Source organism: Apostichopus japonicus, chromosome 7, assembly GCF_037975245.1.
Source record: "Apostichopus japonicus isolate 1M-3 chromosome 7, ASM3797524v1, whole genome shotgun sequence".
In the NCBI taxonomy this organism is placed as follows: Eukaryota; Metazoa; Echinodermata; class Holothuroidea; order Aspidochirotida; family Stichopodidae; genus Apostichopus; species Apostichopus japonicus.
Genome location: NC_092567.1, coordinates 17,056,709 through 17,084,654, shown reverse-complemented (window position 1 = coordinate 17,084,654; position 27,946 = coordinate 17,056,709). Strand labels below are relative to the sequence as shown.

Below are 27,946 nucleotides of genomic sequence, written 5' to 3'. Positions count from 1 at the left end.
TCGAGTTTATGATTAGTTTTATTAAAGCAGTATGGATTAAAACCTCATGCAAGACATTATAATGAAATAACATTTGAGAATGGAGACTTTGATATTGGTCAAAAAATATGTCAAATTTTCAAAAAGACAAAAAGGGATGCAATGAAATTCTTAGAATACCGTATATTAAACGAAAAACAGCATGAAAATCCTAAAAAATGTATAGAAAACATTCAGCTGTTGCAGACGTGCATGTTGTAGCACAAGATATCGATCAAGCGCACTCTTGACGAAATAGAAGCTCTCAGAGAAACAGCGACGTAGGAATTTAAAAAAAAGGGGGGGGGGGCACATTTTGCGATTGATATGGGGAAGGGGTCTAGGGGGGTAGGGGTCCCCCTCCCCTTTGATATATTTTTGAACAATTGAAGGTCTTTAGATGCGACCTGGTGCAATGTTTTGCCATTTTCATCATTATCATATGATATCATAATTTGATTTTGTTTCCTGTTTGAATTCTTTTACATGTTCTTTTACATATTATATCAGAAAGACAAACATAGTGCTCTTTTACAATTTTTCCAGTAGGATATCTATTGTCCAATGTCTGGACTTTAATACAGTTGACGAACTTAACTGATGGACAATGTAGGCCTAAACTTTCACATTTTGTAAGACAGCCAGATAAGCAGTAGCCTAAAAACAAATATCGTTATCGCAGAGTATTAGCAGTGCAATAATTATTTATATGAAGCGCGTATCACGTACGATTGCTAGCTTAGCTTCATAACATGCTGTTCGTGCAACAACTTAGGACGAATCATGAAAAGGATGAGAACGACTTACGTGTAACGTTGTGCGACGTCGTTGTGTATACAGTTCGTGACACTCCATGGAGTGCGGTTAGGCATGCAACATGTATTTTATTACGCAGTGGCCAACTGTAGGCTTGTAATAGGCTATAGGCTAAATTTAGCTGATTGCATCTGCCAAACTTAAGTAAGAAGTCGAATCAATAGGCCTGAATGTTACTACGATTATAGTCGAGTAAACGGAGCTGACGTATTCAAGACATTTTTTTAAACATTTTTTCGACACTGAGAGGGGGTGGGGGGGGGGAAGTTGCTCCCCTGGCTACGTCCCTGCAGAGAAACCACTAAGAATATACATGAGGATCTCAGAAATGGAACGCAAACTGCTCTCCAAATCTCAGAAGAACTGCCCACTATAAGAGAGTTACTATAGGATGGAAAGAAGCTGTGTGGACACAACGCAATGCTATGAGTGAAACTGAAGAATTGGATGCTAGGCTAGAAGTTTAGGTTTCCTAGCAAGAGCTCTATACAGCAGGAACCAACATTCACGGACTCACTCAAAACAGTTAAATGGTAAAAGGAGGGAACAGATGGAAATTGCAAGTACCAATAAAGAAGAACAAGAAGCAGATTAAAAACCCATGCGGAATCAATTGAAAATAATTATAGAAACGATGAATACAATGTTAGAAGATGAACCCCTAGCTCAAACAAAAATACCTTTCCAGGACAAAAGTGATTAATGTATTGAATGGAATGAAAAGGGTATACCCCGTACCCAAAATGTTCTGATGTAACTTTTTGTTTGAATATAATATTTATTAAATCATCAAATCTACTATAACATTTTCGAACTTTATAACACAAATGTTACAAAGCAAAATTAAATGTATAATATCATTAGTCATAATCTGCGTATTAAATGCTAAGTATGCTGATTTAAAAAAAAAATTAATCTGTTGAAGACAGAAAAAAAACATTTAACTTATGTAAGGGTTTATATAATATATACCATTAAGAAATATTCTTCTTTCATTTTGGTTGTTATCAGAACATGATCAAAGAGCTCACCAAAGTCTACCGATTAACATATATAACCAAATGAATTCATCTGGAGACAAAATCAAAGAATGAAAAAAGAAAAGTCGATGCGTTTAAGCTGCCCGATGATTGTACGAGCTTTATGACGTCATTCTTTCCGAGGGGGAACGGTTAAATCCTCTGTATTTTTTTCTCAATTTGTTTAAACGTAATCAAAATACATACGCCTGTGCAATTCAAATTTTTCAACATCACTGTTAGCAGCAAATGTGGTCATTTCAAGACGTCGTACGGACTCCAGAGCGTCGACAAGGTCGGCCCCAATAGCACTTACTATTATCTCATCCTTTTTTAGGGCTTGAAATGCAGCCTCCATGTCAGCGGGCAGGAGGGCAGTGTTCGGTGGAACGTGCTCAGCAATATGTGATGGCTTGTTGGTCGGTACTGGAGGTGGAAGAGGTAACTTACGTTCGATACCATCTATTCCAGCTGCGATTGTAGCAGCTAGACTTATGTAAGGGTTTCCAGCACTTGATCCCATTCGATTCTCCATGTAGATCCCATGAGCCCCGACTGGCTTCAAACGAACCGCACATGTACGGTTATCTACTCCCCACGTGGCGTTAAATGGTGTGAATGTATCTGGTTTCACTGTATCTCTACAATTTACAGTTGGACTCTGTAGAAAGGATAATGCTGGAGCATGTTCTAGAAGACCAGCTATCCAGTGTTCTCCAATCTCTGAGAGTCCATAGGGCCGAGAAGAATCACCTGTTTTAGGCGTCTTACCATCGAGTGACCACAATGAGTGATTGAAGTGCCCCGACGACCCTCCTTCTTCAGGATATGGCGTCGACATAAAACTGGCGACAAATCCGTTTCGCATCGCCATTTCTTTTACACCAGTGCGGAAAGTGGCGGCGTTATCTGCGGCTTTGATTCCAAATGTCGGGCATATGGCAAACTCAAACTGACCTTTGGCGTATTCAGTTTCGACGCATTCGATATCGACTCCGGCTTGTGAGAGATTTTCAGCGACCTTGTCAAAAAATGCTTGGTGCTTTGCGAGACGAATGGTGGCGTAGCAATCTACGCCGTCGATGATCGGTTTCCTATTTTCTTCATCCACTACCCAAAACTCGTATTCAAATGATGAGAAGATACTCAGATCTCTGTCCTTGAGCTTCTCTAACTGAGCCCGAGCGACGTTTCGTGGATCTAGTAACGCCTTGTCGCCGTCACTGATGTCCGATACTGAGACGAACACTCTCGCTGTATTTGGAGTCCATGGTAATACTTCGAACGTGGACAGATCGGGTAGAAATACCAGATCAGACCAATGGTATTTCTTGGCGATAGAGCTTTCAAATGGTATGTCTGATCTTGCAGTCACCGCAAAAAAGACACCTGGAAACAGGATTCCAGATGTGGCGGTGCTCTTAAAGTGGCGAGCAGGAATGGTTTTAGATCTAGCGACCGCGTTGGTATCAAGAAACTCAAAGCGAATGTTTTTAATGTTATCATCTTTAATCCTCTTCTCCACAGCCGTGAGTAGCTCCATGCTTTGCCCTGTAGACGTCATAATTTATGGCCACAAGTTTCTGCAAATTGGATTAAAAATGACATTTGTTGAAAATAACGTTCATAAAGGAACTATGTCAGAATGACTTAGGATATATATGAAAAAAATCGACAATAAATAGAAGTTACTACGTACAAATATGATAGAACGATTGCTTCAAGATTTATCAAGTGACATGATAAGTAATAGGCCATCAGCTGAAGGTCGAAATTCGCTTGTTTCGTTCCAGCAACTGCGGGTCTAAAATTTCTCTACAGCATTGAATATATAAATTAACTAGGATTAATGATCCAAAAGTTCTCCATGTACTTTCCTGCAGTGTTTTTGCAATGTCGCTCGAAAGATCGAACTATATTTTTTATTGCGTGTGTTAAGAAACCTGCCGTTTTACGTTCAAAAGTTGTGCGCCAGTGAGATATCTGTACCATGTGATATGAATTGTCCAATGAGCCATGAGTTCTGTGTGCAATCTTTGTAGAAAACAACAAACATGGCGGCTCCCACGGGCGCTAGTGAGTCTCCGACACACGGAAATCTACAGTGCTCAGTGCACATTGAATCTGTAAAATTTGAAGCAGTCAAGACACTGACGAATAAACGATGGACTAAAGTTACTTCCTGCGCTAAAGATTGGCTTAATCTCAGCGGCGGAGACAGTTATATCGCCGCACTACTAATTACTCCATGGCCTACTACGATCAAGCGTGTGTTCAACAGCAAGTATGATGGGGTTCCACGATAAGTGTTACAGGCGGTTCATTGATAGCAAGCACATTGCTGCAAGAAAACGGACAGTACCAGAGGAGACCCCATATGATTTGAAACGAAGAATTGACGGAAAAGATCCAGGAAACCAAGCAGAAGCTCTGGTGTATTGCCTGTTCAATTAATTATATGTGGGAAAAGAAACAATACATTACTCGGCGTTGGAAACGGGTGCAGGACAAGCTGCAGCAGGCAGAGACTTTCGATGGAGGTAAGCCTAAGCATACTACACGACTCTACTTGTACTTCCGTGCCATAGTTGAAGTGTTAATAGAAGTTGCATAATGCAAGATCAGTAGCTCTTGAGGGATAGAATCCAAGTCAAAGGGCACAGTGTTGGACCTAAACATAATATAATTAGTCGCATGGTCATCTGATTTGTTTTGTTATAAGGTGGAAGGAACGGAAATTTGTTTCAAATTCTCCATCTGGGGCACTAGCCTAAGTGTTAAATACAGGCTTCATAGTTTTCTTACTGTGGCTCTTTATTTGAATGATAGAGATATTATATTAGTTAGAAAAATAAGTGTAGCAAAGGTGCAATAAGGTTAGGTTTGCAAGGTCTTATGGTCAGCCTGTCCAGCTTTACCAAAATGAACAAGTATCTGACTCCTTTATTATTAGTAACATGTATAGTCTACCATTGTATAATTGAAACCATAACATTAAGAGATAATGTACTGTACTGTACTGTTAAAAAAAGCCTGTTTTAATTCTTTTTTTGCATGACACTGGTTTGCAAAATTTGAATGTGTCTTTGTTTGTCCATAGAAGATGAGCAGATCACATGGTATATAAATAAAATTGTCTTAGCTCTTATTTGTTCAAACTTACATTTTGATCAACAGGAAATGCAAAACAATTTCCTTTTTTTATTTCATTTTATTAAAGTATTGCTGCGACAAGCAGCAGAGCGGAAAAAAGATGTGCCCAGATTTTACGAATATTAGTGGAAAAGACTGCGTTGCCATTGAAGTGAGGTACCACTCTCTATGTTGAAGAAACTAGATACAATTCTTGACAAGGAAGACATACAGATCTTGACAGGTAAAGTACTGTCTTCAATGTGTGGTTCATTGAGTGTTCAGGGGTGGATCTAGGACTTTTGGAATATGGAGGTCCTCCCCCAAGGAAAATTAAAAAATTTTCTTAACGCTTTGAGATGCAATTTATCAGGTTAATCTTTCCATTGAAATTATTAAAGTAATTTGCAACATATTTCTAGCTGAATTGTAATTATATTGGTACCCATCATAAAATGTGAGACTCAAAAATATCCAATTTCATGGTACAAGGTGTTCTCTTCATCTCCATCCTCAGAGCAGAGTTTACCACTAACAAAAGATGCTCTGATCCAGCATGTTAAGCACTGCACCAAACAGGCTGCTATTCACAGTAGGGCATTGCAGCAAAGGATTGATGCACTCTCAACAGAGGAACATGGATGGAAATTTGAAAATGATGACCTTATAATCACTTGGATGACGAAGCCACCTGACCCAGATGTTTTGCTTCAGTGTGTCAGCTGTAGTTGTAGAGTCAGCAAATGTTTTAAAGGAAGATGTTCCTGAATGAAAGCGCAACTACTGTGTACAGGCCTATGTAAATGTAGAAATTGCAGCAACTTCCAAGAAAACGTTGAGATTGTTGATGCAGGGGAAGATGATTTGGAGGATGAACTGTGATGGTGTTAAATCTTGATATCTTAGTCTGAAATTTTAATCAAGTTTGAAGTTTGTGAAGAGGGTTAACTTTTTCGAAATTATGTTGTCATTATTTTGTTCCCCAGAGTTTAAAGGAATCAGAAAACATGATCTTATACATATATTCATTTTAGCTATTAGTAGTTTTACGTAGATTACCCTACCTACCAGACACCTTATGATAAATATCCACATTTTCTTCAAATCACACTTTTTTGGCCGAGAGGGGAGGGGGGAGGAGGGTGTTATGGGCATGCTTTACCTCTTGCATATTCACAACTATATTTACTGATGACGATGACGCAAATACCGCGTCTTGAAACCAGTCAGAGGTTTATATACTGCTGTTGGTGAACCATCGCCCCTGACCCTGTTCCAATATCACGGTTCTTTATTGTTTTGCCGTAACATTTCGTTACCTGTTTTATTCATATTGTTAAAACGTTTTGTGCATCTGTTCAAGTTTTGACTGAAGGATATTCAAGGCTTTAGTGACTTTATTTCATCTAATTATCTTCACCTCTACTACGGAATGGACTTTCCCTTTTCCATACCATATCTGACTTCCATGCAGTGAATTGAAGTGGATCCTGTTATAACTAGTACAACTGTCCTTAGATGAACTTTTAATCACTTATTAATTCCGCGCAGCGCCTTTTGATGAAGAACCTGTATCTTGAATCATTGCAAAAGCCCAGCTCTACTATACACCATTGAGTGCATCGACCCAGTCTTAATAGATACATTATTTCTTTCTATCTGGGGCTTAAGTTAACTGTTTCGTTATTCACTTATTTGTACCATTCACCTTTATTATTCATATTATTTGTAGAATATAGAACTATTATTATTCAAAATACCATTCGAAACCTTGTCGATCTTTTCTTTTATACGTTAACTCCCTTGGAAACTCTTTTTGCAGGAATAGGAATTATAAACATGTCGTTTCGGTAACATGGAGAAAGTACCTTGTTTTGCAGAAGACTGTAGAAAGAGTACTAAGGTAACAGATATATACCGACTATAACTTTATTTCACATCTACGATATGCCATGACGTCTTAGTGTGCCTACTTATATATTGATTTATACAAAAGAAATAGCTCACTGGTCTTGGGGCATTGGCACATCTCACTGTAACTAGGGTTTTAGCTACATGTAAAGTAGAGGGGGAGGGGGTCACATGTGTAAAACAGTTTGGATGGGGAGTGTAACAATTATGGAGAGGAACTTTTCGTTATATGTGTATATTTACGCATACATGCACAGACGAAATGCATTCATAACATAGGGGGAAAATCTAAAAATATTTGATATATTACAAAGCAATATATCTGAGTTTATTAAAAGTGGTACATTTTTATAATTAAAACCCTTAAGTTATAATGTGTAAAAATTGTATTTCATATTTCAAAGTTGAGAATGTGCTTTTTTACCATTTTGGCGGAAATGGAGGGGGGGGGGGGGCAGGGCACAACTTGTAATGCCTGAAAACAACCCTCACTGACCCTTAGACCAGAATCCTCTTCCACCATTCTTATTACCCTGACCCAACTATTATACAAAAAATATGTTGCAGTCGTAATTAAACATATAAGAAAAGAGTGGTATGTATGCACCATTGTACCAAAGCTAACGTTAGTGTGTTCCTAATACATAGCATCGTAGCACGTAATGTCTATATAACATACCCAATTTCGAGGGTGCGTTACGAAAATACTGCAGGAAATGTTTTGGAGAACTTTTGATATAATGTCTGTGATGCATTAAACTACCCAAAAATGCTTTAAAAATCTAGACCCAGTGTTGCTGGAACGAAACCGATTTTACAGCCTCTTTTTGAGTTTCAGCTGATGGCCTATAAGTATCTCATAGATACTATGAAGAATATATTTCAGTGAAATGCTTCTTTTTCCTTGCCCTTTTTACTACTTTCGCAAGTAGCCATGGCAACATTGTCTTCTTTCTTTTCAATGGATCGACTCATGGGCGACTTTTGAGTTAAATCTGTGCACCAGTTAAAAGTGCCACCTTAACACGTATCCATATCATCACATACCAGTAATGAACAACACTTTCGGACGCGTTTCTCATTTTTCCTCTCTGAGCTCTTCTCAAACTTCATTTGCTGGATATTGTATTGGTATTGGTAAGTATTGGCAAAAAAAAAAAAAAACGTTTTATTGTCCAAACCCAGCCATTACAACAGTTTCAGCCCCAAGTGGGTCTTACGTGGAGGTAAATATAAGCTTGGGCTCACCACGGAGCGCCAACTTGGGCCAGTGTTGTACATGTATTAAATATGTGTGGGTAAAGATACATGGGCTAACTTGGGCATCGCCAATGTGGGTTGGATGTGGTCTACAAATCGGTCAATTAATGTGTAAATTCTGGGATGTCTGATTTTACATAGGAAGTTAAAGAGCACCCATCTGCGTTACAACTGGGTTGATATGCGGGTTTGGAATTATTGGGAAATGTTTGGATGTCTGATTGGGTTCCACGTGGATTATATGAGTTTCACTTGCGCAAATGAGTGTGGGTAAACCAATGGATGCCCAATTGTGTTCTATGTGCCTGAGTAAAATATGGGTTCAATACATATGAGCAATTAATGTGAGTATACCTCGCAATAAACATCTCGGTCACATATGGGTTTTTATGAAGGTTACAAAGACCACATAAGGATTTTATATTACAAATTGCGTTATCTGGTTTCCTTTTTTTTTTGCTAAGAGTTGCCAGTAGCAAACACCAGGGAAAAGAGAATATTGGTGACTATACATTTCACGGTATAGGCTCTACCTCAGAGGCACAACAACCTTCATAAGTGGCGAGGGAAATATTTATAAGTCATCCATGGGAGTGGTCTAAGGGGAGTGCCCCCCACTTTCCTTTTAGAAATGTTTTTCAAAAAAGGTTGGAGGTTGCCATATGTTGTCACTTTTGTAACAATTTTGAAGAATTTTCAACTGTATATATTGTACCTTGTGTACAAGATATCACTTTATGCATTGTACTTCAGGAATTATTTGTAAGATGTTGCCTGTCATTGCTGGTGGGGGTTGGGAGAGGGTTGGGCTCACCCCGAAATTTTATTGGGCCCAAAATCCCCCAAAGATAGGGGGGGGGATAATATCCACATGCACCCGTCTGGCTACGCCACTGTGAGAACCTGGTAGTATTAACTTTTCTTCGATAACAAAGTTCACGCCGATAAATATTTTGCCCTATAAAGCTGCATAATATATATACACTTGAATAAAAATGTCAAGTGGGCTTAGAGGATTGGTTCAGGTGTCTGACATGTCTATCTTGTATGAAAGAGCTCAAAAAGGCAAACAGAACAGTAAAGAAACTACCATGATAGCATGCTCTTTTTAGGAGATATCACGCTTTGAAGATATACAAATTTCTTTGAAAAAGACTGGTGTAGAAAGACTAACTGTGAGGGTGTGATGTCACATCCTCACTTTCTTAACATGTGTGAATATTTCAATAAAAATTAATTACATTTTTTTTTCCACAAATCTAAAAAAATATAATCAAAAATTCTTCAGATGTTTAATCTCTGATACTTCCCTTGACAAATATGAGATCCACATGGCATATCTTTTGGTTGTAAGTCATAAAATCTCACAAAACATTTTAATAAAATAACAAAGACTTTTCCGAAATGTGAGGATGTGACATCACAGCTAGTCTGATTTCAGCAGTTTCTACACAATCAGATAGAACTATAAACTTGAATATCTCCATAACGGAATAAGATATTTGAACAGTTTCTTCATCATTGTGTTTCTTTTATTATCTTCTTTCATATAAGATTAACATGTATGACACCTGAACTAATCCTTCAATAAACTTCATTCGCAAGGCCGAAGACTTGCTCAAGTCTAAATATGACATCATCGAGCCATGCACATGTTCTTCAAATTGTTTTTTATATTATTCTTGTTTTTAGTGTAAGTTTTATTTTCTGTAACGGAGGAGGGTTTACAAATGATGAATCTAAAACAAAACGTGAACAAAAAATGAGTCAAGACTTATAATGACATTTTACCTTGAAAATACTTAAAACAAAATAAGGAGAATGTCAAACGTTTTCAGGTCGTAATGACACTATTTGAAAGCAGAGATGGTACAAACTGATAACCCCAGACACGAGTTTTAAAGTAGGATATCTCAGCCTAACGGAACAAGAAGTTTTGAGCTGTTATGAGAAGTTGTCCTTCACAAGGATCTCTGTCATTTATAGATAAGCTTAAGATGATTGTTGTGTTTTGTGTCCGCTTTAAATTTCATCAAAAGATATCTTTGCCTTAATTAAATCGAGCCTTCCATTGACATTTGATTGACCATTAAACATATAAGATTCACCAATATACTGTCATGTAAAGTAACAAAGCGACCCTCCTAGAAAGCGATCGGGTGGTTACGAGTTTGATAAGCACAGTTTATGTTCCTCATTTTTCTTAATGGTTCTGATAACTTACTTTGTAATATTAGTGAAAGCTATATTTACCTAACGTAAATGGGAAGAAAAATTGCCTTTAACTTAAGATGACTTGCGTAGCTTATGCAATCAAAATATACAGCAATTACATTAATTACAAAAAAAACCTACACAATTTCCCAGACTTGAAAGAACGCAAAAGCTCAGTGGCACAAGCTGCTCAGCGGCACGTAGTCGAACAACCTTTCGTGCAGCTATCACCCTCGGTATTTTGGTGCAAATGACATTACATTATATTAATCGACAAAATTAATAAGTCTCAGCTGAGCAAGGGCGGCGGAAACACTTTTAATCTGGGGGAGCACCGACATCAAAGGGCACTTTGCAGAAATGTGATTGGACTGATGCGCCCCCCCCCCCTTTAAGGAAAATATGCATACTAGCACTGCAATATCCAATGTGCAAATTGGGAAACAAGGAACAATTAGTTTTCTTTTGAGAAAATTAGGTGAAATTATGCTAGTTGCTAATGTAGGAACCTTCCGAATTAGAGTTTATCTCTCGTTAATATCTTTACAAGTTTTTTCCACTCGAAATAGCTTTAATTTGACCCACAGAAGTTCATTAAAAGTCAGGGCGTAGCCAGGATTTGCAAAGTTGTATGCACGACTATCTGAGCGGAGCGCCACCATCGGTTGGCGCGGAGCGTACAAGAAAATTTTTGGTTTTACAAACCCCTCAGATGGCCGGAAACGGCCCTTCCCGAGTGTTCATTCTGGTTCCCTGGCCTCTTGCTAACTTGAGACACCTCAATTTTTATGTAGAAAAAGGGCACATTTTTAACCTGAGGAAAAGTGGGGGGGGGAGCACGTGCCCCCTGTGCCCCCCGGGTTCCGCCGCCCTTGCAGCTGAGTAAACATATATAGGTTTTCTACGCTATATAGCGACAAAAGATTGTCCCACCTCTATTATGAACTAACTTCACCGTTCACTGCACCTATTCGAAACAACGTAGCATATGCATGTGTATTAGTGTGAATTTTGACCCTTCATTCTTCTAAGAAATATAGTTTACTCTATATACATCAACTGCTGTTATTGTGCTTTATTAATCAACCGTCAATATAGGCAGGATTTCCACCAATGGGGTTGCCGGAGGTAAACACTGCATGATTATACCTTGACTGAATAACACTTTTCATGGCGGTCCACCAGAGACCCTATGACGGGTCACAATCGTTTTGGGTAAAACTATTAAACTTGATTAGGCTATGTTGAACTTATGATACAGCTTACAGACACATGTCTATGGCAAGCCAATTGCTCAATAAATCAAAAAACATGGATTATCGGTCGAAAAACCATGTTTATCGACTGATAAACCATGTTTTTCGATCGAAAAACCATGTTTATCGACCGATAAACATAGATTTTCGGTTGATAAACACGGTTTATCGGCGAGAATCCATGTTTATCGCTTGAGAAACATGGATTATCACTGATAAACATGGTTTTTCGGCGATAAACGTGGTTTATCGGCGATAAACGTGGTTTATCGGCGATAAACGTGGTTTATCGGCGATAAACGTGGTTTATCGGCGATAAACGTGGTTTATCGGCGATAAACCATGTTTCTCGATAGATAAACATGGTTTATCTGTGACAATCCATGTTTATCTGCGATAATCTATGTTTTTCAAGCGATAAACATGGTTTTTCGAGCGATGACAAGGTTTTCGCCGATAAACCATGTTTATCTATCGAGAAACATGGTTTATCGCCGATAAACCATGTTTATCGCCGATAAACCATGTAAAAACATAGCTACGGTCCCGCACAGTCCGCATACTGGACAAGTGCGGAATAATAATCGGCGACACACAGGCTTAGTAATAGTACACCGTCATCGATCTGACACGGTCGTAAATCAACCTGTTCTAGACTGTACAATTATCCTGCATAGCTTCTTAACACCCTTAGGCTCTTTGTATAAACACTGTGTGGATATGTTCATGTCTACATTGTAGTTCATCATACAGCGTTCACACAAAGACCCTTATACTAATGACAAATATGTGGCAGGCGTTGCAAACTACAGTAATTGGTAAAAAGAGGTCATATTACATTACGACCAATTGCAGGTTGATTTTGTAATCTCAAGAAACTTTTCCATTATAGCGTGATATGCAACTAACTAGGCCTGGGAAGTGCCATTTCCAGCAATGTGGGAGCAATTTTCGGCCTAAATTTTATTACACTCTTCGCGCCAACTCATGGGGGCGCTACGCTTAGGTGGTTTACCTACAAGCTTGGCCCCTTCCTTTTCAAATTCCTCGCTACGCACCTGTCTAACCGTGTCACAATTTGTTTCTAAATATCACCAAAAAACATCACAGACTTTCACCAAAAGCTGTTTTGACTTTTCGAAATGAATTAGCTAGACGGACCGCATCCGTAATGAAATTTGTTTTGCCGATAAAAAAGGAAAATATAGGGCTGTAGCAACCAGTATATATGTATATATACAAAATACCATGAAGCGTGCGAACAATTTTGGGGATGAAAGATGCTACCCGCCGGCACCCAAGCCAATCCCCCCCTCCCCAATATTTGAAACAAATCGCCGCCCGTGTTTACAGAAGACCGTTAAAGTCATAGGAAACGGCCATTGAGCATAATAGGAACTCGTTAATAACTCTATGGAAATAGCCTAACTGCATAATATAAAGGCTTACAATAGTCCAATGGCTAAGCAAAGTCAAACCTGTTTTGGCATTGTATTATCTAGATTGTTTGTAAAGCGCACAGATGCATTGCGCGTATAGTGCGCTATATAAGATTTTATTTACATTACAGTACAAAAATTCCGCAGTAACCTGGAAAGTCTGTGTATGAAATAGTCAACAGAAGGTTGGGAATTTGATAATCTCTCCTCTCTATTCGGCAAAGGCGCCAACGCAGAATTTATCAGGAGATACAACCCGGTGCACACCATGAACAGTTTCACATCGCCGGTAACAGGGGCCATATTTCGTTGTTCCTAATTATGGAAAGGACCGGGCCCATACGAAGTTTGCGTACGGCTCGCCCACATGCGGCTTCGGAACCAAAGATTTTATCATATATATACTAACTTAACATGTAGAGTTTTGGAAGTAGTTCCGGTAAATTTTCATCAGTCGCCAAATATAAAAACATGATTTATCGCCGATAAACTATGCTTATCGGTCGATAAACATGGTTTATCGCCTATAAACATGGATTTTCGACAAAAAACATGGTTTATCAGTCGATAAACCATGTTTATCGGCGATAAACCATGTTTATCTGTCGAAAAACATGGTTTATCTCCGATAAATATGGTTTATCGCCGATAAACATGGATTTTCGAAAGAAAAACATGGATTTTCGAAAGAAAAACATGGAATATCTAATGAAAATCCCTGTTTATGGTTCGATAAACCATGTTTCTCAGAAAAACCATGTTTATCTGCCGATAATCATGGTTTTTCGGTGAAAACCATTTTTATCGGTCGATAAACATGGTTTTTCGGTTGATAAACATGGTTTTTCGAGTGATAAACATGGTTTATCGGTCGATAAACATGGTTTTTCGACCGAAAATCCATGTTTCTCGATTTATTGAGCATTTGGCTTGCCACACATGCCTCGCTTTTATTAATCTATACATTCAACTCGTTGCTGGTTTTCAACGACAGTTAAATAACAAACAAAAAAGTACCCAGGGTCAGGTGCGTAGCCAGGAATTTGCCAAGGGAGAGGCGAACCTGCAGGCAAACTATCAGAGCCGTAAATATGTTTCTGCAAACTATCTAAGCGTAGCGCCACCATAAGTCGAAGCGTAGGCTTACAAGAAAAATTTGGCTGAAAATGCCTCCCATATCGCTTGAAATGGAACTTTCCAGGCCTTGTAAGTTGCATCTAAGCATTTTCTATTTTCGCCCCCTTCGCCCCCCCCCCCCCTTGGCTACACGCCTGCCCAGGGTGCAAAACCAGCCCGTCCGCGTTTCTGTTAGTCTATACAGTTTATAACTTATTGTCGGGGCTACGATAGTAAAATGCATGGTTTAAATTAACTTTGGAAATAAAATCAATACATTGTTTGCTATTTGATACAAATTAAGTGAAGATAAATGTGTGCATACTGCGCTGTAGTACGGTGTACAACTCTTACGCAAAGCGTCTATGATAATGTTTATAGGCTATGAATATGTTGTGAATGTCAGAAATCAAGTAAAACTTGGAGTGTCTAGACAACATATCAACATAAAAAATACTGCACCTGTCAACTGATTTACTTTGAGCTCCTTAGATAATGTGGCCATACGCATATGTGTGGATAAAGCCAAAAGGCTAGTGTCGCGACAAACTAGTACCAGCATAAAAATACTGCACTTTCCAACTAATTTAATATTGAGCTCTTCAAATGCTGTAGCTATACATATGATGTGAATGTCGAAAATCAAGTAAAACGAGTGAAAGTGTTGTTACTCGAGAAAAAACAAGTTTGCGTCCCGCGATCGAACACCAATAATGTACACAATATCTAGGGCTTATCAGGGGCGTATCCAGGATTTTCTAACCCGGGGGCGCGAATTACTATCTAAGCGGATCGCCACCATCGGTTGGCGCGGAGCGTACAAGAAAATTTCAGGTTTTGATACCCCCTAGATCACCGGAAATGGCACTTCTCGGGCTTGAAAATGACCAACCACATGTACACTTTTGCCTGAGAACCAAGTATTTCCCAATATTTTGTTTCATCCATAACCTTTTTGAAGATTGTAACCAGTCACACATCATGTTCGACCTCATTGCATGTCCTGTGGATCATTGCTTTAGTAGGTGATTCTACGTCACGGCCCACAATATCCGAAAGCCCCACTTTTCAAAGTAGCCCATTATTTGTTCAGAATTTGAAAATTCACATTTCTCGTGAAAAAAATCACTTCAAAACATGTACATAATGTTGCACAAAATTCAATGTATGGACAACCAATATAGAAAAACCTCCTTCAACCCCTAACAGAGAGGTCAAAATTGCTACCAGTAGAGGGAAGTATGATGAAGAATGTTGGTCAGGAAGTTTTCGAAAATTCAGACACAGTTAATTTATTGGTGTACAAATATTACAAACTCTTATAACGGCAATTATAAAACTTCGTTGAAGGAAATGAAAAAGAGCAGATATTTCCGATATCAGATATTTCGAACCCGAACACTACACACATAGGCGTAGGAGGCGGGGGCTGCAGCCCCCCCCCCCCCCAACCAAACTTGTTCCCCTGAAAATTCGGGCAATATCCTGAGAATAAATGAATAGTTTAAAAATGATCTCCTTGGTAATTAAAATAAAGTTCTAAGCTTGGCAGACTAATTCGCCATTACTACTGTAAAAGAGAGTTTTGACATAATTGGACCTGTATACTTTTTCTCCATCTACATAAGACATTTCGTTGTTTACATTAGCATCCTGCGGATGACTGCGCAACTTTGAAGGACCGTACGGTACACGATGCCATGCGATGTAATGACCTATGCTTGCTTATATGATATTGACATTAACATGTTGAACGCGCGCCCAGCGAAAAATTTTGGTTATATTATTCGGGCAAGTCGTTACAGCCCCCAAATCCAATTGGGCTCCTACGCCTTTGACTACACACATAGACAGTTTTGAGGCTGTTCATTTTTGAACATGCATTTTCATGCTCACTGATATTATGTGATGTCTGCTCTTTGCTTTACAAATTCGAACAGGCGTGTAGCGAGTAATTTGCCAACGGAAGGGCGAAGCCTGTAAGCAAACTATCTAAGCGAAGCGCCACCATGAGTTGGCGCGAAGCGTACAAGAAAATTTTGGCCGAAAATGCCCCCCAGATCGCTGGATATGACACTTCCCAGGCCTTGTAAGTTGCATCTAAGCATTGTCTATTTTTAAATTACTAGCGATATCATAGAGAAAATTTGCTCGGGGGTGGGCGGTCGCCCCTTCCCGAAATGCGTCATGTTCCCTGACGGCTCGGTCGAGTTCAAGACCAGCCACAGTTGGTTCCAATGCACAATTGAACAATTGTTCAAGGCGTCCATACACACACACACACACGCGTTATGCTAGACCAGATATAGTATATATTTACAGATACATTAGTGAGAGAGGAAAAATGGAAACGTCAACTAGAGCACCAATGGTGCAGAAGCTCATACCTTTTCGAGCTTAAAAATGTAGGGCCTTCAAAACTTTATGGCCCACCAAATTTCAGGCCATTTTTCAGATTCCACCAATTTTGGGCCCATGAGGGATACCCCCCCCCCCTTCCGTTAGTAGAATACTGGCCACACCACTGGCTATAATTCCTATTTTCCCCCTTTAAATCCTGTTTTGTCCAGACATCATTTAATGGTTCAATAAATCAATTTTAAATCAATACTGCACTTTTAAACTGATTTCATTGAGCCCCTCCAACAATGCGTAGAGATAATCTGGGAATGTCGGTAATCAAGTAAAACGAGTGTCGAGACCAAATGCCAGCATAAAATACTGTACTTAAAATTGATTTATTGAACCATTTAATGATGTCTGGACATGCATTTTAAATCAATACTGCACTTTTAAACTGATTTCATTGAGCCCCTCCAACAATGCGTAGAGATAATCTGGGAATGTCGGTAATCAAGTAAAACGAGTGTCGAGACAAAATGCCAGCATAAAATACTGTACTTAAAATTGATTTATTGAACCATTAAATGATGTCTGGACATGTTGTGACTGTCGGCAATCAAGTAAAACGAATGACAGTAATATTACTAAAGACAAATGTTTTCGTCCCGGAGTTTCAAGTGCACATGCGCATATCCTGAAAATTTGTGGAGAAAAGATCATATCACCTTACCTACAACAAATAGCCTTAGTCAAAACTCGAGTGTATCTTGGATGATTCGTTTCTTGCATAACATGTTAGCGGGTTTTTTGGTCTAAAATTCTTAACAATGCTGAGCGAGGTTTGTGTATATTCCATTTACAACACAATCCCTTTCGCAAATCGAAACTCCGAACTGGATTGGTGTTACGAATGAACTTGCTTGGCGGGTTTAGTAAACTAGTTCTGTGAGTCATATTGCCTACGTACTTCAATACTGTGCCCCTCTTGTTACTCACGAAGCGCAGACTACATCCAACCATAGAGCAACTGATCCAACATTTACCCTGGATGCTTTTCAGTATTTGGAAACAACCAACTCCACGAAAATTATAGTATTTAAATACAATTTTTACGCAATGTCGAAACTTCAATGACTACTTTTGACTTGTATGACTGCAGTAGTTTATGCGCACGAATTAGTGTTGCACCAGAATCATGACTTGAAGCACGTGGTCAAAGGGACCGCAAAACTTTACGCAAGTTTGCAACGAAGAAATAACTGTGGTATAAATGCACATTTTACATTATCAACTCTCAAAAGGGAGAGAACATAACATACTGTGAGATTTAAAGTCCTTTTCAGTATCAGAGATGTTGTGGTAGCTTCCCGCAAAATTCATAGATTGTCTCAACTCATAACTTTCTGTGATAAAACAATTATTCAAATATGACATTAACAATATAAATGTAAATAACGTCCTCGGAGTTGTATCAACTATCATGTAAATATCGTTAACAACGTGATTTTGTTCGACAAGTCAGGTTGTTAAGGATATTTACATGGCTGTTGCTACAAATCTGGCATGACATTAACGATTACCCCCCCTTTCGCGTTACATAGTTGAACCTTCATACTTTGCGTTCATTGAGCACTGAAGATGCAAGCATGTTTGCAGACAATGGGTAAGGGACTATTAACCAAACAAATCTCGGGAAATTTTAGAAAACGTCATTGGCTGTATTTAGCATGAAAATCTCTGTAATAGATATGTTGTTAGCACTGCACGGAAGCAACTTGCGGTTGATTGTTATTATTTTTTTGAAAAGAAAGAATGATGTTCGTTCACAATGTGTTCACAAACGAACTTTAGATAGCAACGAAAGTGTAGACATCAACGTGAGTTTATACATCAACGTGAGTTTAGACATCAACGTGAGTTTAGACATCAACCGTGAGTTTAGACATCAACGTGAGTTTAGACATCAACCGTAAGTTTATAAATCAACGTGAGTTTATACATTAACGCGCGTTTAGTCATCAACGTGACTTTAGACATCAACGAACAACAGCAACATGGTAAACTAGCAGCAACAGCTTTAGTTTAGACAGCAACAAACTTAGTTTAGACAACGAAATACGGTTGCCCTTTTCGCGTTCCATAGCCGATTGGCTATACGGCTCTCATGCTTACAGTTCAACAGTTAATAACAACTTCCAGTCTATGGCGCGAGAAAGCGGAATATATTACGTACAAATATATATATATGCTGTACTTGCGAAATATATACATGGTTAACTTCAAAAATACATTTTAGACATATTTGTATATATGTTTATAATAATATATTATCTAACAATAAGTATTCTGTTAAAGATATATATACTAACACAAAAATTATGTTTCTATGCCAAGAATATATTTATTCTCTAAGAGAAAAAAATATATATATTCTCTAAGAGAAAAATAATATATTCTCTAAGAGAAAAAATATATATATTCTCTAAGAGAAAAATAATATATTGTCTAAGAGAAAAAATATATATATTCTCTAAGAGAAAAAATATATATATTCTCTAAGAGAAAAAATATATATATTTTCTAAGAGAAAAAATATATATATTTTCTGAGAGAAAAATATATATATTATCTACGAGAAAAAATAAATATATTCTCTAAGAGAAAAAATATATATATTCTCTAAGAGAAAAATATATATATTCTCTAAAAAAATATATATATACAATTGAGTGAAATGCGCCCTGCACCACTGACGTAACAGTTTACCTGCCTTGCAGATTTCAATAGACACTTGCGGTAGATCGCAGGAAATTTGAGCTGTGCAAATGACTTTCCAACGTTTGTTTCCTTTGCAAGGTTTTGCAAACTGCTAACGGCTAACATTCCAAGCTTGAAATGTGAAGAAGTGAGCAGTAACTGTTAAGCCGGCTAATTACGTACGGTACAGAAGGCTTCGCTGTCGAACGAAACGTCGTACAATCAGGGAGTTGTTATTGAATAATCCCTGGTACTATCATGTGCAATGTGATATCGCAAACCCACTAACTATGAACTGAGCAAACATGTGCGTTTTATGAATGGCCAGTGTAATGAACAGGCTGGTCACTGAAGTTACTGAACAACTTAACAAACATCTTAGTCAGCACTTACAAAGCTCCGTACTTTGTACAGCATATATATATTTTCGCACAGAATATATTTTTCGTACAGAATATATTTTTCGCACAGAATAGGTCTTGAATATTAGAGAATATATATATTTTCTTTACACACAATAAAAATATATTTTTGCACAGAATACAATTTTTCCTGTAGAATATACATTTTTTCTGTCTCAGAATTGATATATTTTGTTAGAGAAAAATATTTTTCTGTCAGAGAATATATATGTTTTGGTACTTTGTACAGCATATATATATATATATATATATATATATATATATATATATATATATATATATATATATATATATATATATATATATATATATATATATATATATATATATATATATATATAAAGGAATAACGGAAAAACTGTTAAACAACTATGCTGCATTTAGAGAAAGGCTGGATCTCGAGTGAGATACAATAATTGAATTAGGTAAGTGATTGGAAGTAAAACAGCCAATGTTTGGTTTTTTCAGAGCTTTCGAGCAAAACTAGCTCTTCTTCAGTGCATGATCACCGAAAGTAGCAGGAATTGAAACTGTTTTATAGAGAAGATGTCGGCATGGTTGTAAAGGCAAAGCGACTTACTGATTTCTGCTGAATAGAGCAGAAGTTTTATAAATTCGGATTATTTTAATCCGCGTCGGATTATTTTAATCCGATTCCGTTGTAATTGTAAAGGAATTGTTTTGGTTTATCTGGGACGGCAAATCGTTTCTGATGTTTAAACCGAATGGTGCCGTGGTCTTTAGGTTTAGTTCCCAGAAATTTTCTTTCGCTTTCCTAGATTTATCTGTCCAAGAATCGTTCTGGTCAATGGCAATAACACGCAAATTCTCAATTGAATGATTTTGGAGATTGAAGTGATTTGCAACAGGGCGGTAGATCTTTTTTGTTTTGATCGCCGATCTATGTTGTGTCATTCTCATTCTAAGAGTGTTTTTTGACTCTCCAATGTATTGTAAGTTACAAATATTGCAGTAGATGAGGTAAATGACATTTTTGGATAGGCAGTTAATTTTGTGCCGAATTTGGAATATATATATATATATATATATATATATATATATATATATATATATATATATATGTATGTAGCGAGCTACGGGTTGGAGCTATTCAAATCCCTATTTACTTTTTATTGCTGGTTGTTCTATTCATCCCTTAGTTAAAAATATTCACTAAAAAATTTGCTGGTTGTTCTAATCATTCCTAGTTTAAAAATCACTCATGCTTATCACTATTGTCGTCCTTGGATGTATATTAGCCCTTGTATTTAATTGATCTTGTACTTTTGCCTGACAATGGAGTGGTGACCACTCCGAAATATAGCAGTATGTTGTTATATATATATATTGATATATATATATATATATATATATATATATATATTGATTTGTCATTGATTTTGTGATTTGTCACTGCGATATGAACAAGATTTACGAAGTGGATTTCCATTAAAAAAATATATATAAACAAAAATCTTTTTCTCCAGTGACATTGATCGATGTAACTTTACCCGTTATGGAATGCTCGACTTCTAACACTTGTAGTTCCCATTGGAATCATAACAGGCCGGCCATCCCTGTCTATCGGCCGAAACGGTGGTAAGCGCGGCACAGGCTAACACAGCACACAGGATGACGGCACGGGCTGTGGTAGGGAAATAGGGGATTGTTACTAGAAGTTCAATATAATAGTTTAGATGTAGCATAAAATAATGAATGCTATACACCGGACACTGTTAACAGACAAATCACTACTTATAGGCTATTTGCGGTTATGAGACGTATGTTTTTTTTTAAGCATGGCGCAGTGCGTTCTACAATATAGATGAAGGAAAGCACACGGATATATTTCCCCTCGAACCCACCTCACGCATTCACGCGTTGGACATCGAGGTCGAACCCACCTCACGCATTCACGCGTTGGAGATCGAGGTCGAACCCACCTCACACATTCACGCGTTGGAGATCGAGGTCGAACCCACCTCACACATTCACGCGTTGGAGATCGAGGTCGAACCCACCTCACACATTCACGCGTTGGACATCGAGGTCGAACCCACCTCACACATTCACGCGTTTTGACATCGAGGTCGAACCCACCTCACACATTCACGCGTTGGACATCGAGGTCGAAGCCACCTCACGCATTCACGCGTTGGAGATCGAGGTCGAACCCACCTCACTCATTCACGCGTTGGAGATCGAGGTCGAACCCACCTCACACATTCACGCGTTGGACATCGAGGTCGAACCCACCTCACACATTCACGCGTTGGAGATCGAGGTCGAACCCACCTTACACATTCACGCGTTTTGACATCGAGGTCGAACCCACCTCACACATTCACGCGTTGGAGATCGAGGTCGAACCCACCTCACTCATTCACGCGTTGGACATCGAGGTCGAACCCACCTCACGCATTCACGCGTTGGAGATCGAGGTCGAACCCACCTCACTCATTCACGCGTTGGACATCGAGGTCGAACCCACCTCACGCATTCACGCGTTGGACATCGAGGTCGAAGCCACCTCACGCATTCACGCGTTGGAGATCGAGGTCGAACCCACCTCACACATTCACGCGTTGGAGATCGAGGTCGAACCCACCTCACACATTCACGCGTTGGAGATCGAGGTCGAACCCACCTCACACATTCACGCGTTGGACATCGAGGTCGAACCCACCTCACACATTCACGCGTTTTGACATCGAGGTCGAACCCACCTCACACATTCACGCGTTGGACATCGAGGTCGAAGCCACCTCACGCATTCACGCGTTGGAGATCGAGGTCGAACCCACCTCACACATTCACGCGTTGGAGATCGAGGTCGAACCCACCTCACACATTCACGCGTTGGACATCGAGGTCGAACCCACCTCACGCATTCACGCGTTGGAGATCGAGGTCGAAGCCACCTTACACATTCACGCGTTTTGACATCGAGGTCGAACCCACCTCACACATTCACGCGTTGGAGATCGAGGTCGAACCCACCTCACTCATTCACGCGTTGGACATCGAGGTCGAACCCACCTCACACATTCACGCGTTTTGACATCGAGGTCGAACCCACCTCACACATTCACGCGTTGGACATCGAGGTCGAACCCACCCCACACATTCACGCGTTTTGACATCGAGGTCGAACCCACCTCACACATTCACGCGTTGGACATCGAGGTCGAACCCACCTCACGCATTCACGCGTTGGAGATCGAGGTCGAACCCACCTCACACATTCACGCGTTGGAGATCGAGGTCGAACCCACCTCACACATTCACGCGTTGGACATCGAGGTCGAACCCACCTCACGCATTCACGCGTTGGAGATCGAGGTCGAACCCACCTTACACATTCACGCGTTTTGACATCGAGGTCGAACCCACCTCACACATTCACGCGTTGGAGATCGAGGTCGAACCCACCTCACTCATTCACGCGTTGGACATCGAGGTCGAACCCACCTCACGCATTCACGCGTTGGAGATCGAGGTCGAACCCACCTCACTCATTCACGCGTTGGACATCGAGGTCGAACCCACCTCACACATTCACGCGTTGGAGATCGAGGTCGAACCCACCTCACACATTCACGCGTTGGAGATCGAGGTCGAACCCACCTCACACATTCACGCGTTGGACATCGAGGTCGAACCCACCTCACACATTCACGCGTTTTGACATCGAGGTCGAACCCACCTCACACATTCACGCGTTGGACATCGAGGTCGAAGCCACCTCACGCATTCACGCGTTGGAGATCGAGGTCGAACCCACCTCACACATTCACGCGTTGGAGATCGAGGTCGAACCCACCTCACACATTCACGCGTTGGACATCGAGGTCGAACCCACCTCACGCATTCACGCGTTGGAGATCGAGGTCGAAGCCACCTTACACATTCACGCGTTTTGACATCGAGGTCGAACCCACCTCACACATTCACGCGTTGGAGATCGAGGTCGAACCCACCTCACTCATTCACGCGTTGGACATCGAGGTCGAACCCACCTCACACATTCACGCGTTTTGACATCGAGGTCGAACCCACCTCACACATTCACGCGTTGGACATCGAGGTCGAACCCACCCCACACATTCACGCGTTGGACATCGAGGTCGAACCCACCTCACGCATTCACGCGTTGGACATCGAGGTCGAACCCACCTCACGCATTCACGCGTTGGACATCGAGGTCGCTCGAGTTGACCCGGCAGCGATTTTTTGTTCCCAAACAGGTTTGCAATTACGGAGTTTTCAGCCAATCAGATTGCTCGTGACGTCACTATAAATAATAACCATCGCTTGGAAGTTCGACGACTTATACTGAGTTACACACTGACACTTGATTGAGTCTAGTTACGGGGTTTCCCTTCAAACGCCCTAACTTTACTTTTAATGCTTGGATTGCGTGTTGACCTGCACTTATGATACATACGCTACATTCTATTTGGTTCGTGCTTACGTTATCAACGATTCGTGAGCCGTTGTATTGAAATCAGAATTCGTTTCGTGGAATGGGTAGGCCTACACTAAAAGCAACTTCACGACGCGAGTTCACGAGTCTTGAGTGAATATACGCAAAAGCAGTATAGTGTATAGTATGATATATATCCGTCACTGCACTGTTTACAGAGTTATTATACGTATAGGCCTACAGCGCATGTGTGATGTACCCTGTACGAAACTTTCACTGTGCGATGTTATCGATTAATGCCTTCACAGAAAACTTCGATCAAAGTAGATCATACAATACTAGTGTGCTAAATATGTCTAAACCAATTCTAAACATATCTAAATATATGTACGAAAAGCTACGGGTAATTATGAACGGGTATATCTTCGTTGCAACAAACGGATGCAGAACCTCGAAGTGAAGGTTTCTATGGTGATGACGTAACTTTTCCGACCAATCATGAACGACTATTTACACACACTTGCAAACCTGTTTGGGAAAAAAAATTCGCGACCCGGCAGGCATTGCCCAGGCAACCCAGCACCCAACTCGGAACGCTATTTTATTTTTCCTAGTACGCTAGCGCGAAATTCTTTCTCAGGATTTTCCTAAATTCGATTTAAAATCAGGGTTTGGGTTCAGTAAACAGGTTAGGGATAGCTCCACAGGCGTAATCAAATAGGTTCTTTCATATTCTTTGGTCAAAACTAGATACAATTGTTGGATAATTGGGTTTTGGGGAAACTGGATTCCACAAATGTGACTGGCCAATTAGTAAATTTCGCGCCAGCGTACTAGGAAAAAAATGGTCGCGCTCGGGACAGCTCATACAGCTCTTGAAAATCACGCCCTCTTATGTTACAAAGTTTCTCGGATTGTTTATTGATAAGCATCCCTACCTGGAATACACATTCAATATAATTCGTCCCTTGTTTCGCGTACTGACGAATGTTAGAAAGTTATTTATCACGATCCAAATCAATTCACTGCTTTGCAACTGAATCTTTGATCACAAATAATACCTTTTAAGCAGTTTCTATAGATTTATGTTACAGAAAACAAATTAAAGTTTATAGACGTTTCAAATTTAAAGGATGTAGAACAATTTTAAGGGCATATAAATGTTTTAAAAACATTCGTCACTACGTAAAACAAAATAAAATAATTTGCATATTCGTCAGTGCGTGAAACAAGGGACGAATTATTGGTAGCATTGTGGTACCATGAGTCGGTCACCTAAGGAACTTTCAGGGCTCAGAAGATATATTGAAAAGTGAAAACTGATAAAACTCAGACAAACATGTTCGAAAATGTGTTCTCTTCTTTATCTGACAAGTTGATTAGTCATTTTCCCAAATGATTTTTGTGCAATTTCACTAAGCGTGACTTTGAGTCAGTCACTCCAGGAATATCCCACTGCATAGGAAACACTATTCAGAAATATTTATAAGAGCAGTCCTATGGAAGAGCAAACTGTTCTACTACCCATCACTTGTTTTTCTTCCTGCAAAAAGTAAAGTCCGGCCTTATTTCAAAGCATTTTCTTGAGGATGTCGCTACACTTTAACAAAATTAGGTGCATTTTCAAAAAAATCGTCCACAAGGCCATATCCAAACGCGTGGAAGCGCGTTTTCAACACGCGTGAGATGTTTTGATTGAATTGGGCATATTTAAATCAAGACGCGCGAAAGCTCATCGCTGATGATACTTTTATACGCAGTGACCGACTCAAGGTACACTCACCAAACTCAAGCTTCAAAAGGATCGAATCGGTGTTCGATGGCGAAAATATTCATACATAATAACTGTGTAAGTGTCATTTAGCCTTTGAAGAAGATCCTTCTAGGATCGAAACGTCAGACCAACTTACTTTTACACATTCTCCTACACAGGCTCTCTAGTGGATAAGCAGTTTGCTAACAATTTTATTTTGTATAATAACTATGAGATAATCAGATCACCTTCACTAGCACCATGAATTTCAACATTGACGAGGAAGGAGCAACAATAGCAGCAATTTCCCGATGACCCCGGAAACTGTTTTCATCCCAACATGCAAATTCTAGCGTTATTACAAGTAAACGTAACGGATATAATGTTTTCAAATTGTAAACCCAGTGACGATACGCACATTTTTATAATAACCCCCACCCCTACTGGCTAACGCTAACCCTAATCCCTGACCTAGATCCTAATCCTAACAATAACTACAATCAATTCTACACCTTCAAAAATCATCTAAAATCCTTTCTATTCTAAGTTACTTAGTTACTCTTTTCCCCCCTATTCGTTAAGCTGTTGTTCAAGCGCTTCGATCTTTTTGGAGAAGCGCTGTACAAATACACATATGCATTTATGTATGTATGTATACAATACGAACAAACAATGAGGAAACACCTTTAAAATGTGCACCCTAACTGTAAAAAGGTGGAGAACAGTGGGAACAATCTTCTACAATTCTATCAAATTATAAGCCTTTGGGATCAATATTTTCTCAGCAATTATACAATATATATCATAATATAAATACCATATATTAAAGTGCTGTTATCATGAAATGAAACATGCTCAAGAGCACTGTACAAAAGAACCAATACCTGGAATATAAAATTACCAAACTTAAGAAACCTAAAAGTAATAACAACAGCAATAAAAGTAAAAAAAATGATATAAGACAGGGTTATAAACCACAATAAAGAACAAAAATATATAAATATACATGAAAATGGGCACAGTAATGTGAATAAAACAACGAATGAGATTAATGCCCATACTCAAGCTTAAAAAGATAAGTTTTCAAATGCTTCTTAAAAGTGTCAATATATGTGATATTTCTCAAGTGATGAGGTAGAGAATTCCAGAGTTTAGGACCTGCTGCACTGAACGAACAATTTGTGTGCCTTCTCCTTTTATTTCTGTTGGTTATCACTAATATTACTTCTAACTATACTATTTGTGTATATATGCTTCTGCATATATATATATACATATCCCGGGACTAGACTCAGAAAAAATACCTTATTTCTGATTCTTCTACCTCATGTTTGTTATGTGATTGGAATGATTGCTTAGTAATTTGTTTAATTAAGGCAATTCAAACTGACTCTAAGTTTATGTTTGGGAGTATATAAATGAATTTGGAACTTGAATACCAGTATCTCGTATCATACGGTATCAAACTTAATATCGTTATGCAGTTCAGAAAGTACTCAATCTTTACCTCTATCACTAATTTCCACCATGGAGTATATAAATTTGAATATACCAAACTTACCGAACATGATAGTGGAGAGTGGTGAGATATCAGCGGTGATTGCGATGACAACTGTTATTCGTTTGAGGCTCTTGGTAGATGTGTGAGTTTCTCGCTCCTGGTTCCAAGCTTTATACCCACATTCGAACCCAAATATGCATGTGATCCCCACATGACATCTGGCTTACCTCGGAATATACCACGCGGGGCGTGAAAAGATGGATTCTTAACATCTTTGCGCGTGCTCGTTTTGAAGGGTGGTCTCTATTCCGGGGGTGTTCAAGAGTTCAGTTTATGTGCACCTCCAACAAAGTGCTTTCTCATTGGCCGATCGAATCGTTTCCTATTGGTGGTAATCACTGTCTGGAATAGGGTTAGCGTTAGCAACTTAGCCTCAGCCAATGGGAAAAGTTTTGTTCAGAGGCGCACATTGGCCCCAAGGCCTATAGAATTAGAAGTACTGTCAGGACTGGGGCAGTATTTCATAAAAGTATACACATGGTTTTGCGGACTATTTTCGCGTG

At 39.3% G+C, this 27,946-nt stretch overlaps 1 protein-coding gene across 4 annotated transcripts; it reads right to left on the bottom strand.

Moving 5' to 3' along the window:
• On the bottom strand, positions 1–27,865 carry LOC139969517 (lengsin-like). 4 transcript variants are annotated; one of them, XM_071974568.1, is made up of 3 exons: positions 21,215–21,230; positions 17,844–17,927; positions 1–3,436 (listed from the first exon to the last, which is right to left on the bottom strand). In XM_071974568.1, the coding sequence occupies exon 3, from the start codon at positions 3,415–3,417 to the stop codon at positions 2,038–2,040; it is 1,380 nt and encodes a 459-aa protein (XP_071830669.1). In that variant the 5' UTR covers positions 3,418–3,436; positions 17,844–17,927; positions 21,215–21,230; the 3' UTR covers positions 1–2,037. The 4 variants fall into 4 exon arrangements, with proteins under 4 accessions (XP_071830669.1, XP_071830667.1, XP_071830668.1 ...); XM_071974566.1 differs by lacking the exons at positions 17,844–17,927; positions 21,215–21,230 and adding an exon at positions 27,444–27,865; XM_071974567.1 differs by lacking the exon at positions 17,844–17,927 and having other exon boundaries at positions 21,215–21,348.
• Between the last annotated feature and the right edge of the window lie 81 nt (positions 27,866–27,946).